Source organism: Coregonus lavaretus, assembly GCF_964263955.1.
Source record: "Coregonus lavaretus genome assembly, chromosome: 28".
NCBI lineage: Eukaryota > Metazoa > Chordata > Actinopteri > Salmoniformes > Salmonidae > Coregonus > Coregonus lavaretus.
This window is the reverse complement of record NC_140015.1, coordinates 24,863,073-24,879,050: the sequence shown is the minus strand read 5'-3', so window position 1 is coordinate 24,879,050 and position 15,978 is coordinate 24,863,073. Positions and strand designations below refer to the sequence as shown.

The 15,978-nt window shown below is 48.2% G+C and overlaps 1 protein-coding gene across 1 annotated transcript in view; it reads left to right on the top strand.

The window, feature by feature from the left end:
- Positions 1-15,978, top strand: part of LOC311103511 (voltage-gated inwardly rectifying potassium channel KCNH6-like) — a gene marked incomplete at its 3' end in the record, with an annotated part of 55,223 nt that overhangs the window by 8,326 nt on the left and 30,919 nt on the right. Inside the window, exons 3-7 of the mRNA XM_084145086.1 lie at positions 6,832-6,984; positions 7,178-7,281; positions 7,499-7,838; positions 7,946-7,996; positions 8,951-9,165. Coding sequence (XP_084001212.1) covers positions 6,832-6,984; positions 7,178-7,281; positions 7,499-7,838; positions 7,946-7,996; positions 8,951-9,165 — 863 coding nt within the window. The remainder of the gene's footprint in view (positions 1-6,831; positions 6,985-7,177; positions 7,282-7,498; positions 7,839-7,945; positions 7,997-8,950; positions 9,166-15,978) is intronic.

Below are 15,978 nucleotides of genomic sequence, written 5' to 3'. Positions count from 1 at the left end.
CTTGCTATGGAGCAGGCAAGCTATAGCTCAGTGAGTTATTTATATGCGTTATGGAAAGACAAGTGTAGGGCGTGAGATGCAACTGAAATTTTGCGAGTGGGGAGACAGCGAGAGAGGGTGGAGGAGAAGGAGACTTGGCTTGAAGCACTGGGAATTTTGTGATGACATGCATTATCTGAATTAGGCCCACAGAATTATACCTACGGAGGAGCGGCTTCTATGGAGGAATTTTGAATGTCTTTGAACTTCAGTGTTGGCTTAACGTTGGACCAGAGTAGCTGGCTAGCTAACAAGCTTGTGTACCTGAATTAAAAACACATCTTACCTTTTTATAGTTAATAAATCCAATGTGAAATGTGATAACTATAGTATCCCTAACTAGCATTGAAAAGTTAATTTACATTTTAGTCATTTAGCAGACGCTCTTATCCAGAGCGACTTACAGTTAGTGAGTGCATACATGTTTCATAATAATCTCTCTCCCTATCTTCTGAATCATGTTTGTAACGTCAGTAGGCTACAGCTATGCTTCGGAGAGAGAAGGGCAGGTAGCCTACATGCGCACAAACTGGCAAAAAAATTCAGCTGGCAGGCAGACACTGGAAGAAGTTAATGATTGACAGAGGGAGAGCTTTGCATAGGCACTTTGTTCCGTTTTTTGTGGGACTTTTAAATAACGGTTCTGTTCCAGAACAGTATAGATCACTTTCGTTCCCGGTTCTGTTTCTGTTCCTTAAAAATTTTATAATTTTTCAGTTTGGTTCCAACCGCTGCAAAGGACAGAGGGACAAGCAAACAGACCTGGCTAGTGAGGCTATAGACACAATACCTTGGTCATTTGGGCATGAGAAGTGCCGTGTCGGAGAGCTTGTTGTCATGGAAATATTGTCAGCGTGCCAGCTCAAATACACTGAACATCTATTTATTTTGTATCCCACTAATGCATACAGTCATGAACGCAGGTGCGCACCCAAGCATGTATGAATTGTAAATGGGTACAATTCATCATACCCATTAAAAATGCATTATGTTGCTGTACTTATAGTTAATTAATTGATCCTAAAACTGAATTAATGTGTTTGTTGGTTAATGTGTGTGTGTGAGTGTAAAACAGGGACATTTCGCCTGGGACATTTCGCCAGTCGCCACAAGGAAAATGGCTGTTTTAGGCTTAGGGGTTAGGTTTAGGGGTTAGGGTTACAATTAGGGTTGGGGGTTAAGAGTTGGAGTTAGGGTTTGGTTAAGGGTTAGGGGTTAGGGAAAATAGGATTTTGACAAGGGTTGCATTTTATATTAAAAGTCAACAGTGCCAAAGGTACTTCAAACAAAGTACTGAGTAAAGGGTCTGAATACTTATGTAAATTTGATATTTCCGTTTTTTATTGTTAATAAATTTGCTAAAAGTTTTTGCTTTGTCATTCTGGGATATTGTGTGTAGATTGACGAGGGGAAAAAAACAATTTAATCCATTTTAGAATAAGGCTGTAACGTAACAAAATGTGGAAAAAGTGAAAGGGTCTGAATACTTTCCGAATGCACTGTATCTAAGTAAGTGCTGAATTAATAAGGTGACGGGGCATCATATTGTGTTAGCTTTCTGCCATGTTTGAGAAGTCAAAGCCCTTTGGATGAGTTATCTGGACAGCTGCCACTGGTATCTTTTGATTTCCTTGCGTTTTTTCTCCTCTCTGTTCTCGGCCCGTCTCCTCCTCCATCTTCTCCGAGAAGAGCAGGCAGGTGCGTTGCCCTAGCGACTTCAGACTCCACACAGACACAGCGTGTACACATGCTGCTCCAGACAAGCATGCGTCAAAACTTTGTTCATATGCACAATGTCTCTCATTCACATTCGCTTGTAAATGTCCAAACTCACCAAAAATGACATTCGGTAGCTTCTACCTATATATGTATAACTCTATGAGCTGGATTGCCTGTCTTTGCAATTTGTTTATTTTCGTTTGCGCTCGTTAGCATATTTGGCTAGCAGTCTCCATGGAAATTCACTATTACTTCTGTTAATTTTGTTAGCATTCGGGTAATAGACGCCCAATACTGTTGTTTTTAGCATTTTTGGCGCCCCCTTGTGTACTAAGCTGGTATTACCGTAAATCCCAGGATGAGAGAAGGATGGTATGAAGATATGAAAATCTGGACACCGCCCAACCCTATGAATCAATTGTTTGGTCCCCACAAGGATAGTAAAACAAACGTGTGTGTGTGTGACCCTCCCCGTCTCTATTTTTAGACCACATTGATAGCAGAGTGAAGTCAGACCTGTGGGAGGACTGGTTGATTAGTGCTGAGCAATTAACCGAAATTTCAATTATTTTTTGTTTTTTAAACAACTAATTGACCGATGTCAGTTAAATAATCTGAATTCCATTTAGTTCATATTTTTTTCTGTGAGCTCAATGCGCACATAGCACAGTTTAATCAGATCCAGCCGGAACTGTGCGATGTAGTAGGGAGTTGTAGTTTCGAACAAGCCAATATTCTACATAATTTAGTGCATAAAACATGGTAATCAACTACAATGACCATAATCCATTGCGCATCTACTTGTCCGGTCTGTGTTTCTTTTACGCCTTCTACAGAGGAGACAGAAGTATGCACGATCGTGAAGGTGATATAGAGAGAAGCTGTTGCTTCGCAAGGTATCTCTACCTGAAAATACATGAACTAAGTGTTTGATAGTTGATATTCAGCAGTCATAAAAGTATGCCTTATTTACATTTACATTTAAGTCATTTAGCAGACGCTCTTATCCAGAGCGACTTACAAATTGGTGCATTCAACTTAGGATAGCCAGTGGGACAACCACATCTTGATCACAGTAAGTACACTTCTTCAAACAAGCAGCTGTGAGCAAAGTCAGTGCAATCAGGGACAACTACATCTCGATCACAATAAGTAAATTTCTTTAAACAAGTGAGTGCTAGCAGGTGAAATAAGTCAGGTGTTAGTTTAGACAAAAGACAGTGGTAGTAAAGGGGGGGTAGAAGGATTACTATTATACTATTCCAGGTATTCCTTAATCAGTGGTCAGTGACTCCGCTGTCCTGGCGTCGTGGGGGAGCTTGTTCCACCATTGGGGTGCCAGAGCAGTGAATAGCTTTGACTGGGCTGAGCGGGAACTGTGCTTCCGTAGAGGTAGGGGGGCTAGCAGGCCAGAGGTGAAGGTAAGGAGGTGCCGTTCCCCTCACAGCTCCGAAGGCAAGCACCATGGTTTTGTAGTAGATGCAAGCTTCAACTGGAAGCCAGTGGAGTGTGCGGAGGAGCGGGTGACGTGAGAGAACTTGGGAAGGTTGAACACCAAACGGGCTGCAGCGTTCTGGATAAGTTGCAGGGGTTTAATGGCACAGGCAGGGAGCCCAGCCAACAGCGAGTTGCAGTAATCCAGACGGGAGATGACAAGTGCCTGGATTAGGACCTGTGCCGCTTTCTGTGTAAGGTAGGGTCGTACTCTGTGAATGTTGTAGAGCATGAACCTGCAGGATCGGGTCACCGCTTTGATGTTAGCAGAGAACAACAGGGTGTTGTCCAGGGTCACGCCAAGGCTCTTTGCACTCTGGGAGGAGGACACAATGGAGTTGTCAACCGTGATGGCGAGATCATGGAGCGGGCAGTCCTTCCCCGGGAGGAAGAGCAGCTCCGTCTTGCCGAGGTTCAGCTTGAGGTGGTGATCCGACATCCACACTGATATGTCTGCCAGACATGCAGAGATGCGATTCGCCACCTGGTTATCAGAAGGGGGAAAGGAGAAAATTAATTGTGTGTCGTCTGAGTAGCAATGATAGGAGAGACCATGTGAGGATATGACAGAGCCAAGTGACTTGGTGTATAGAGAGAATAGGAGAGGGCCTAGAACTGAGCCCTGGGGGACACCAATGGTGAGAGCACGTGGTGCGGGGACAGATTCTCGCCACGCCACCTGGTAGGAGTGACCTGTCAGGTAGGACGCAATCCAAGAGTGAGCAGCGCCGGAGATGCCCAACTCGGAGAGGGTGGAGAGGAGGATCTGATGGTTCACAGTATCAAAGGCAGCAGATAGGTCAAGAAGGATAAGAGCAGAGGAGAGAGAGTTAGCTTTGGCAGTGCGGAGAGCCTCCGTGACACAGAGAAGAGTAGTCTCAGTTGAATGACCAGTCTTGAAACCTGACTGGTTAGGATCAAGAAGGTAATTCTGAGAGAGATAGCAGGAGCGTTGGCTAGAGACGGCACGCTCGAGTTTTGGAGAGAAAAGAAAGAAGGGATACTGGTCTGTAGTTGTTGACATCGGAGGGATCGAGTGTAGGTTTTTTGAGGAGGGGTGCAACTCTCGCCCTCTTAAAGACGGAAGGGACATAGCCAGCGGTCAAGGATGAGTTGATGAGCGAGGTGAGGTAAAGGAGAAGGTCTCCGGCAATGGTCTGGAGAAGAGAGGCGGGGATAGGGTCAAGCGGGCAGGTTGTTGGGCAGTCGCAAGATTTCATCTGGAGAGAGAGGGGAGAAAGAAGTCAAAGCATAGGGTAGGGCAGTGTGAGCAGGACCAGCGGTGTCATTTGACTTAATAAATGAGGATCGGATGTCGTCAACCTTCTTTTCAAAATGGTTGACGAAGTCATCCACAGAGAGGGAGGAGGGAGGGGGAGGAGGAGGAGGATTCAGCAGGGAGGGGAAGGTGGCAAAGAGCTTCCTAGGGTTAGAGGCAGAGGCTTGAAATTTAGTGGTAGAAAGTGACTTTAGCAGCAGAAACAGAGGAAGAAAAAGTAGAGAGGAGGGAGTGAAAAGATGACAGGTCCGCAGGGAGTCTAGTTTTCCTCCATTTCCGCTCGGCTGCCCGGAGCCCTGTTCTGTGAGCTCGCAATGAGTAGTCAAGCCACGGAGCAGGAGGGGAGGACAGAGCCGGCCGGGAGGATAGGGGACATAGAGAGTCAAAAGATGCAGAAAGGGAGGAGAGGAGGGTTGAGGAGGCAGAATCAGTAGACCGGAGGGAGAAGGATTTAGCAGAGGGAAGAGATGATAGGATGGAAGAGGAGAGAGTAGCGGGAGAGAGAGAGCGAAGGTTGCGACGGCGCATTACCATCTGAGTAGGGGCAGAGTGAGTAGTGTTGGAGGAGAGCGAGAGAGAAAAGGATACAAAGTAGTGGTCGGAGACTTGGAGGGGAGTTGCAGTGAGATTAGTAGAAGAACAGCATCTAGTAAAGATGAGGTCAAGTGTATTGCCTGCCTTGTGCGTAGGGGGGGACGGTGAGAGGGTGAGGTCAAAAGAGGAAAGGAGTGGAAAGAAGGAGGCAGAGAGAAATGAGTCGAAGGCAGACATCGGCAGGTTAAAGTCACCCAGAACTGTGAGGGGTGAGCCATCCTCAGGAAAGGAACTTATCAAGGCGTCAAGCTCATTGATTAACTTTCCAAGGGAACCTGAAGGGCAATAAATGACAAGGATGTTAAGCTTGAATGGGCTAGTGACTGTGACAGCATGGAATTCAAATGAGGAGATAGACAGATGGGTCAGGGGTAAAAGAGAGAATGTCCACTTGGGAGAGATGAGGATTCCTGTGCCACCGCCACGTTGACTAGATGCTCTCGGGGTATGCGAGAACACATGATCAGACGAGGAAAGAGCAGTAGGAATAGCAGTGTTTTCTGTGGTAATCCATGTTTCCGTCAGCGCCAAGAAGTCGAGAGACTGGAGGGTAGCATAGGCTGAGATGAACTCTGCCTTGTTGGCCGCAGAACGGCAGTTCCAGAGGCTGCCGGAGACCTGGAACTCCACGTGGGTCGTGCGTGCAGGGACCACCAGATTGGAGTGGTAGCAGCCACGCAGTGTGATGCGTTTGTATGGCCTGTGCAGAGAGGAGAGAACAGGGATAGACAGACACATAGTTGACAGGCTACAGAAAAGGCTACAATAATGCAAAATAAATCAGAATGAAATTAACTAAACATCTGGGGAAGTGAGAGAGCGGGGCCTCCCTCGACTAACTTGGCAGAACAACTTGGCAGAACTGTCTTTTACTTTGAAGAACTACAAAATAGTGATTTTGTCAGACAGCATAGGCATCAGCTCTATAGAGATGAGATGATGACTTGGAATGAAATAATAAATTCATCAAATAAAACAAATGGAATATAGACACCCAACGGAAATATTTTATTAAAGTAAAGTCATGTGAATAAATTACTGTTAATAAGTGATAAGCAGTAATGGGCAGTCACTACCATCATGGGACTTTTATTCATTGTTTTATTCTGTGTTGTTACAGCATTCAACCCACATAATGCATAGTGCATTTAATGTTTCTTTTTTAATATATCGAAACCAAAATCGAAAACCGTGATTATTTTTTAATAATCGATCCGAAAACAAACTGACCTCAAAAAGCACTAATCGCTCAGTACTACGGTTGATATACCACTCTATTCCCCTCTCTTCTGTAGTTCTCTCGCTCTCTTCCTTCCTCTCTCTCTTTCTCGATCTCTCCCTCTCGCTTGCCTTCTCCCCTCTTCCTACAGTCTGTCTACATTTCAATTGGTCTTATTCTCTAAACAGAAAGGAGGGTCTAATAAATGCCCTGGGAAAACATCCAGTCATGGAAAGTAACTACAATACTTTACTGCTGTTTGAAAGGCCTCTCCACAACTGAAATGAGATGGCAGTAACAGCCCACCAACAATGGAACCTGAGAATCTGAGCCTAAATGTGTTGAGTGTTAAAGAGAGCACAGTCAGATAAGATTAAACAATATTTACAGTTACTTGAGCTGTCCTGAAGTCTACTTAGTTACCTTTTGAGCTCAGATGAGTATGGCCATTAGCAGCTTTATAATGTTCTCTCTCTCCCCCCTGCAGGGACCTGCAGGCCCTGTCTGATTGATGTGGTCCCTGTGAAGAACGCAGAGGGACAGGTCATCATGTTCATCCTCAACTTCCAGGAAATCATTGACCCCTCCCTCAAGAAACCAGGGCTGAGACAGAGGATGGCCCAGGGCTGGGTAGGGGCAGGTCAGTGTGGAAAATGTGTGTGCGATGATAATGTCTATCTGTCTGTCTGTCTGTCTGTCTGCATTAACCTGTTTATTCCATTGCTCTACGTTGAATGTAGCTGTGTTATAACATACAGAATGTGACTACATCCTGGTAGGTGTGCTTGTGTTTTTATGTAAAGTGTATGTATAAGCACTCTCTGGTTTCTCAGGGCAGAGTCGCAGGCTGAAGTTGAGACTGCCATCAGTGCGTGCAATGCGTCAGCCTTCCCTCGCCAAAGACCAGTTTGAGGGGGTGGTGGTGGACTACCTACAGGTAAGGTGGCCAGAGACTCCCATACACACATAGGCCTATACACACAGTACTCGTCTAAATATGACCTTACATAAAATATATCTTGATTATCTCAGTTCCTGTATCTCTTATATTTTGTAATGAAGAAAGCTTCAGTCATCACATACATTTAGCAGTAAGTAGAAATCTAGTACAGTATTTATCCTATGAGTGTCCTCTCCCTCCTTCCCTAATTCAGCCCAACAGTGAAGAGGTCCCTCTGAAGGAGTTCCGTATCCCGTCCAAGGAGAGCTGCATGCAGTCTGAGACAGAGGCGCTGATAGAGCAGGACTACGAGTCCCCCCAGCCTGCAAGCTACTGCTCCCCCAAACGTCTGTCCCTATTGTCGGAGCGGCTGGACCCCAGCGTTCCCTTCCTCCCCAGCGGCCCATTCTCTAGTGCAGCCTTCCCCAGGACGGTCCTGCCCCGGAGCCGCTCCAGAGAGACTGTCGGCAGCCTCCGCAGAGCTTCCTCCCTGGATGACCTCGACAGCATGAGGGCCGAGTCGGGCCGAACAGGAGACCCACACTCCAACAGCAGTGAGTGCGTGTTTGTATATGTGTGTGTGTACCCAGTAAAACGTGTAGTCTGTTTCCATTGTTGTACCCCCTCTGACGGGAAGAAATGTGGTTGTCTCCTCTTACAGTTCCATCTGAATCAAAACAAACCAAGCCAAAGATACCTGGGCCTGTTGGAGGTATTCTGCTCTGTAGAAAGGAGAATCCTCACCCCCATTCCCCAAACACTGAGCATGTGCAGCAGCAGGGTCACTAATCAATGCCTCTACCCTATAGTGTGTGTGTGTGTGTGTGTGTGTGTGTGTGTGTGTGTGTGTGTGTGTGTGTGTGTGTGTGTGTGTGTGTGTGTGTGTGTGTGTGTGTGTGTGTGTGTGTGTGTGTGTGTGTGTGTGTGTGTGTGTGTGTGTGTGTGTGTGTGTGTGTGTGTGTGTGTGTGTGTGTGTGTGTGTGTGTGTGTGTACATGTTGTACCATACTTGTGAGTACCAGAAGTCCTCACAAGAATAGTAAACCAACAAAAATTCAGAGAAGTCAGGACATTTAGCCGGTCCTCACTTGTAAAAAGGCTATTTTAGTCTAAGGGATTAGGTTTAAAATTATGGTTAAGGGTTAAGGTTAGGGAAAATAGGATTTTTAATGGGAATCAATTGTTGGTCCCAAAAAGTCCTCACAAGTATAGTAAGACATAGCTGTGTGTGTGTGTTCTATAGGAGTCCCAGTCACGCAGAGGCCATCCTTTACTCATCACACAGCTAATACTATGGAGTGTGGGGCTGTGGGCTTCCCATCTATCCCAGGGAAATAAGACACTCCCTCTCACTTCATTACTCTATCTCTCTCAATTCAATTTAAGGGCCTTTATTGGCATGGGAAACATATGTTTACATTTCCAAAGCAAGTGAAATAGATAACAAACTCCCTCTGTATCTTTCTCACTCAGATGCTTTGCTGAGTTTAAACCAATATGTTTCTCACCTAGAGGAATGGGAATTGCATTATAACACATTACATTTTTAGTTCTGAATGTGTTACTTGCAGTTTAAATAAAGGATTTGAGCGGTAATATAATATGTGAACTTGTCGTTAAAAATAGATAGATACACAGTAATGAGAGATGAGTGTTGTTGTGTGCAGACCTGAAGGCCGGTACTCTGAGCTCCACCTCAGACTCAGACCTGATGCGACGCAGGACCAGCACTTGCAGGACCAGCACTCGTAACCCCCTCACACTCAGCTTCGCCTCCGACCTCTTGCGACCGCCCTCGCCCACTGAGATTGAGATCATTGCTCCCAGCAAAGTAAAGGACCGCCACCGAGACGTCACAGAGAAGGTCACACATGTCACACAGGTGAGACACATGGTCCTCACTCGCACTCATATCACACAACCAGTCAACCTGTATTCTGCTTATATATTATGGGATTTTGAAAGTGAGCTTTTTCAGAACGGCATGTGAGATATTGTGTACACAGGATGTTGTGTGAAAGGAACGTTGGGTTATTGAGAAATGGTAGATTACATATTTTCGGTCTGGCTCCCTGTGTTGCAAGCTTTCTGCTGAGGATGCAGCTGCATGTCACTCAAGAGTTTCCACACGCATTCACACACACACACACACACACACACACACACACACACACACACACACACACACACACACACACACACAACAGGAAGATGATATATATAATGATAATAATACAGTTTTCTTCAATCGCTTTGGTGCTAATGTCAAAAGTATGTGGTGAATTTTCTAAACTCTTAATACAAAACTCCAAAATGGTAACACGGCAAGTCTCATAAAACATTTTATTGTGAATTTATTTAGTTTGAAGACATTTTTTCACGACACAACCATTAATCCAAAATATAAATGTACTGTGAAATACCACGTAAACATTGGTTGAATCATCAAAAAACACCATAATTGTCACGAATTCCGCCGAGACTGCTCCTCCTCCTTGTTCGGGCAGGCTTCGGCGTTTGTCGTCCCCGGAGTACTAGCTACTACCGCTTGATGTCTCGATGTTTGTTTGGTCTTGTCTTGTTAGTGCACCTGTTTCATGTTATGTATTGATTAGGTCACCTATAAGTTTCCTTTAGTTTTGTTTGCAGTTGTGTGTGATTGTCCGCCTGTCCGTTGGTGTCTCTACGTTCTTATTGTGGAACTAGTATTTTACTCACTGTGTTGCGTAATCGTTTTGCCTCCTGTGTTTTCGAGGCCGTTTGATTTTGTTCTCTATTCAGTCTGAGTAAAGTCGTTTTGACTGAGCATCTGTGTCCTGCGCCTGACTCCTACACCGCATCCACATCAGCTATTGTGACAGAATCACACACCAATACCATGGAGTCAGCAGGAGCAGCGGCGGTGACCGAGTCGCTGGAGGATCGGGTCAGCTGCCAGGACGCCAGGATCCAGCAACTCGGCTCCGCCATGCAGGAGGTGATGAACACCCTGCGCCGATGGGAACGGGGAGGCGTGCCCACACCTCCTCCTACATTACCATCACCATCGGCCAGCCCCACCAGACCAGCTCCGGAATCCAGTGGGATTCGGCTCTCGCTCCCGAGGGCGTATGATGGCACCGCAGCCGGGTGTCATGGGTTCCTCCTTCAGGTGGAACTCTACCTGGCCACCATACACCCGGCGCCCTCGGGATACGAGAGCGTTTCCGCCCTCATCTCCTGTCTCTCCGGCAAGGCGTTGGAGTGGGCCAACGCCGAATGGAGGGGAATAGACGCCGCCACCATCAGCTATGCGGAGTTCTCCCGCCGCTTCAGGGCTGTTTTCGATCACCCTCCTGAGGGTAAAGCGGCGGGGGAGCGTCTGTTCCACCTCCGACAGGGGAAGAGGAGCGCACAGGAGTTCGCCCTGGATTTCCGGACTCTAGCGGCGGATGCGGGGTGGAATGAGAGGGCCCTCATCGACCACTATCGGTGTAGCCTGCGTGAGGACGTTCGTCGAGAGCTGGCCTGCAGGGACACCAATCTGTCCTTTGACCAGCTAGTGGACATGTCCATCCGTCTGGATACCCTGCTGGCCACCCGCGGACGTCCCGAGTTGGGGCCGTCCATTCCATCCCCCAGCACCTCCGAGCCGAGCCCTATGGAGCTCGGGGGTGCTGGCGCTAGAGAGAGAAGGAGAGAGAACCCGAGGGGGGCCGTCCCCTGCACCAGCTGTGGCCGTGGAGGACACACTGCGGCTAGGTGCTGGGGAGGGTCTCCAGGGAATCGGGGCAACAGGTCACGCACTGGGGAGTCATTTCAGGTGAGTAGGCGCCCCACTCACCCAGAGCTCTCTGTTGTTCACTTGTGTATACCTGTGGTATTTCCTCAGGTTGCATCTCATTCCCAGCATAAGGCGCTAGTCGATTCAGGCGCAGCTGGGAATTTCATTGATCGGAAATGTTGTACTAAGTTAGGGATTCCCCTCCTGCCCGTTGATGCACCCTTTCCTGTCCATGCCCTAGATAGCCGCCCGTTGGGATCTGGGTTGATTAGGGAGGTCACAGCGCCACTAAAAATGAAGACGCAGGGGGGTCATGAGGAGATTATTCAGTTGTACCTGATTGACTCTCCTGCGTATCCCGTGGTGCTGGGGCTTCCTTGGTTAATCACCCATGACCCCACCATTTTGTGGCAACAGAGGGCTCTCAAGGAATGGTCTGACCAGTGTGTTGGGCGATGTTTAGGTGTTTCCGTTGGGGCGACCACGGTGGAGAGTCCGAACCAAGTGCCCGCAATGCACATTCCCCCTGAGTATGAGGATTTGGCACTCGTGTTCAGCAAGACGAGGGCGACGCGATTGCCACCTCATAGACAGGGAGATTGTGCGATAAACCTCCAGACAGGTGCGGCACTCCCGCGGAGCCATGTGTATCCTCTGTCTCAAGACGAGACGGCGGCTATGGAGACATACATAGCCGAGTCCCTGAGACAAGGATACATACGGCCCTCCACTTCCCCTGCGTCCTTGAGTTTCTTTTTTGTGAAGAAGAAGGATGGAGGGTTGCGCCTGTGTATTGATTACCGTAGTCTCAATCAGATCACTGTGAAATACAGTTACCCTCTTCCTCTGATTGCGAGTATGACTGAATCATTACGCAGAGCGCGTTTCTTCACAAAACTGGATCTCAGGAGCGCCTATAACTTGGTGCGCATTAGGGAGGGAGATGAATGGAAGACGGCATTTAGTACCACCTCAGGTCATTATGAGTATCTCGTCATGCCATACGGGTTAATGAATGCTCCTTCAGTCTTCCAATCATTTGTGGACGAGATCTTCCGGGACCTGCATGGGCAGGGAGTGGTAGTGTACATTGACGACATCCTAGTGTACTCTGCTACACGAGCCGAGCATGTAGCCCTGGTGCGCCGAGTGTTAGGTAGGCTGTTGGAGCATGACTTGTATGTCAAGGCAGAGAAATGTCTGTTTTTCCAGGAGTCCATCTCCTTCTTGGGTCATCGGTTGTCCGCGTCAGGGGTGAAGATGGAGATTGACCATGTGTCAGCCGTGCGTAACTGGCAAACCCCAACCACTGTTAAAGAGGTGCAGCGGTTTTTGGGTTTTGCCAATTACTACCGGAGGTTTATGTGGGGTTTTGGACAGGTAGCAGCTCCCATTACTTCCCTGCTGAAGGGGGGCCCGGTGCGTTTGCAGTGGTCGGATGAAGCGGACAGGGCGTTTTGTAAACTGAAGGACCTGTTCACTTCGACTCCGGTACTGGCGCACCCGGACCCCGCTTTAGCGTTCCAGGTAGAGGTGGACGCGTCAGAGGCCGGTATTGGGGCAGTACTGTCGCAAAGCTCCGGCACGCCTCCTAAGCTCCGTCCCTGCGCTTTTTATTCTAAAAAGCTCAGCCCGGCGGAACGTAATTATGACGTAGGGGACAGGGAGCTGTTAGCCGTGGTTCAAGCCCTAAAGGTGTGGAGGCATTGGCTTGAGGGGGCTCAACACCCTTTTCTCATTCTGACTTACCATCGTAACCTGGAGTACATCCGGGCAGCTAGGAGAATGAACCCTCGTCAGGCTAGGTGGAACATGTTTCTGACCCGGTTCGTTTTTAAGATCACTTACATCCCAGGGTCCCAGAACGGTAAGGCAGACGCCCTGTCCCGGCGGTATGACACAGAGGAGAGGTCCATTGAGCCCACTCCCATACTGCCGGAGTCTTGTCTGGTGGCACCGGTGGTATGGGAGGTCGATGCGGAAATTGAGTGGGCGTTACGCACCGACCCTACTCCCCCAGAGTGTCCAGTGGGTCGGACGTACGTGCCGCTCGAGGTCCGTGATCGTCTCATTTATTGGGCTCATACGTCACCCTCCTCTGGACATCCAGGTATTGGCCGGACAGTGCACTGCCTTAGTGTTAAGTACTGGTGGCCAACATTGGCTAGGGACGTGAGGGTTTATGTCTCCTCCTGCTCGGTGTGCGCTCAGTGTAAGGCGCCTAGACACCTGCCCAGGGGGAAGTTACAACCCCTGCCCGTTCCACAACGGCCGTGGTCTCACCTCTCGGTGGACTTTGTCACGGACCTTCCCCCCTCTCAGGGGAATACCACTATTCTGGTCATTGTGGATCGGTTCTCTAAGGCCTGTCGTCTCATTCCAATGCCGGGTCTCCCTACTGCCCTACAGACCGCTGAGGCTTTGTTCACCCACGTCTTCCGGCACTACGGGGTTCCCGAGGATATAGTGTCTGATCGGGGTCCCCAATTCACCTCTAGAGTCTGGAGGGCGTTCATGGAACGCTTGGGGGTCTCGGTTAGCCTTACCTCGGGTTTCCACCCTGAGAGTAATGGGCAGGTGGAGAGAGTGAACCAGGATGTGGGTAGGTTTCTGAGATCATATTGCCAGGGCCGGCAGGAGGAGTGATCGGGGTATATCCCCTGGGCAGAGATGGCTCAGAACTCTCTTCGCCACTCCTCAACTAACCTGACCCCTTTCCAGTGCGTGTTAGGGTATCAGCCGGTTCTGGCACCATGGCATCAGAGCCAGATCGAGGCTCCTGCGGTGGATGAGTGGTTTCGGCGCTCGGAGGAGACGTGGAACGCTGCACACGTACATCTGCAGCGGGCCATCCGCAGGCAGAAGGCGAGTGCTGATCTCCACCGCAGTGAGGGTCCAGTATACGCCCCTGGAGATCGAGTCTGGCTCTCGACTCGAAACCTGCCCCTTCGCCTGCCCTGCCGGAAGCTTGGCCGGCGGTTTGTGGGGCCATTTAAAGTCCTGAGGAGATTGAACGAGGTGTGTTACAAGTTGCAACTGCCTAATGACTATCACATTAACCCCTCGTTCCATGTGTCTCTCCTCAGGCCGGTGGTAGCTGGTCCACTCCAGGACAGTGAGATAAGAGAGACCCCTCCGCCCCCACTGGACATCGAGGGGGCTCCGGCTTACTCAGTCCGGTCCATCGTGGATTCGAGACGTCGGATGGGGGGTCTACAATATCTCGTGGAGTGGGAGGGGTACGGTCCGGAGGAACGGTGCTGGGTGCCTAGGAGGGACATTTTAGATCCATCTCTCCTGACTGAGTTCCACCGTAGTCATCCCATGCGCCCGGCTCCGCATCCTCCTGGTCGTCCCCGAGCCCGGGGTCAGCGCACGGCTGGAGCCGCGCGTCAAGGGGGGGGTACTGTCACGAATTCCGCCGAGACTGCTCCTCCTCCTTGTTCGGGCAGGCTTCGGCGTTCGTCGTCCCCGGAGTACTAGCTACTACCGCTTGATGTCTCGATGTTTGTTTGGTCTTGTCTTGTTAGTGCACCTGTTTCATGTTATGTATTGATTAGGTCACCTATAAGTTTCCTTTAGTTTTGTTTGCAGTTGTGTGTGATTGTCCGCCTGTCCGTTGGTGTCTCTGTACGTTCTTATTGTGGAACGAGTATTTTACGCACTGTGTTGCGTAATCGTTTTGCCTCCTGTGTTTTCGAGGCCGTTTGATTTTGTTCTATATTCAGTCTGAGTAAAGTCGTTTTGACTGAGCCTCTGTGTCCTGCGCCTGACTCCTACACCGCATCCACATCAGCTATTGTGACAATAATAATGTCTTCTCAATGTAGTTATTTTAACAACTAGTTAATCCAAGAGCAAAATAGTTTCAAAATGTCCCTTTGAATATAATATGCTACAGTACTGTCAATTACAGTACTGTTTTCACATTAGACAATAAATACACTTGCACTACCTATTAAAATTGACTGAACATCAAATTTCGATAATTTCTATCACGTGTAATCTTTCACAATCAATGTAAAATTTTTAATATGTATTGTTCAGATATAATTACAACATAGGTGTACTGTAATACATCTGTATTGTACTTATGTATTGTAGTGGTCTTGTATGTGGCTCAGTTCGTAAGAGCATGGCACTAGCAACACCAGAGTTGTGGGTTCGATTTCCACTGGGGTCACATACCAAAATATAAACACTCACTGTTGTCACTTTGGATAAAAGCATCTGCTATGTACAGTGGGGAAAAAAAGTATTTAGTCAGCCACCAATTGTGCAAGTTCTCCCACTTAAAAAGATGAGAGAGGCCTGTAATTTTCATCATAGGTACACGTCAACTATGACAGACAAATTGAGGAAAATAAATTCCAGAAAATCACATTGTAGGATTTTTTATGAATTTATTTGCAAATTATGGTGGAAAATAAGTATTTGGTCACCTACAAACAAGCAAGGTTTCTGGCTCTCACAGACCTGTAACTTCTTCTTTAAGAGGCTCCTCTGTCCTCCACTCGTTACCTGTATTAATGGCACCTGTTTGAACTTGTTATCAGTATAAAAGACACCTGTCCACAACCTCAAACAGTCACACTCCAAACTCCACTATGGCCAAGACCAAAGAGCTGTCAAAGGACACCAGAAACAAAATTGTAGACCTGCACCAGGCTGGGAAGACTGAATCTGCAATAGGTAAGCAGCTTGGTTTGAAGAAATCAACTGTGGGAGCAATTATTAGGAAATGGAAGACATACAAGACCACTGATAATCTCCCTCGATCTGGGGCTCTACGCAAGACCTCACCCCGTGGGGTCAAAATGATCACAAGAACGGTGAGCAAAAATCCCAGAACCACACGGGGGGACCTAGTGAATGACCTGCAGAGAGCTGGGACCAAAGTAACAAAGCCTACCATCAGTAACACACTACGCC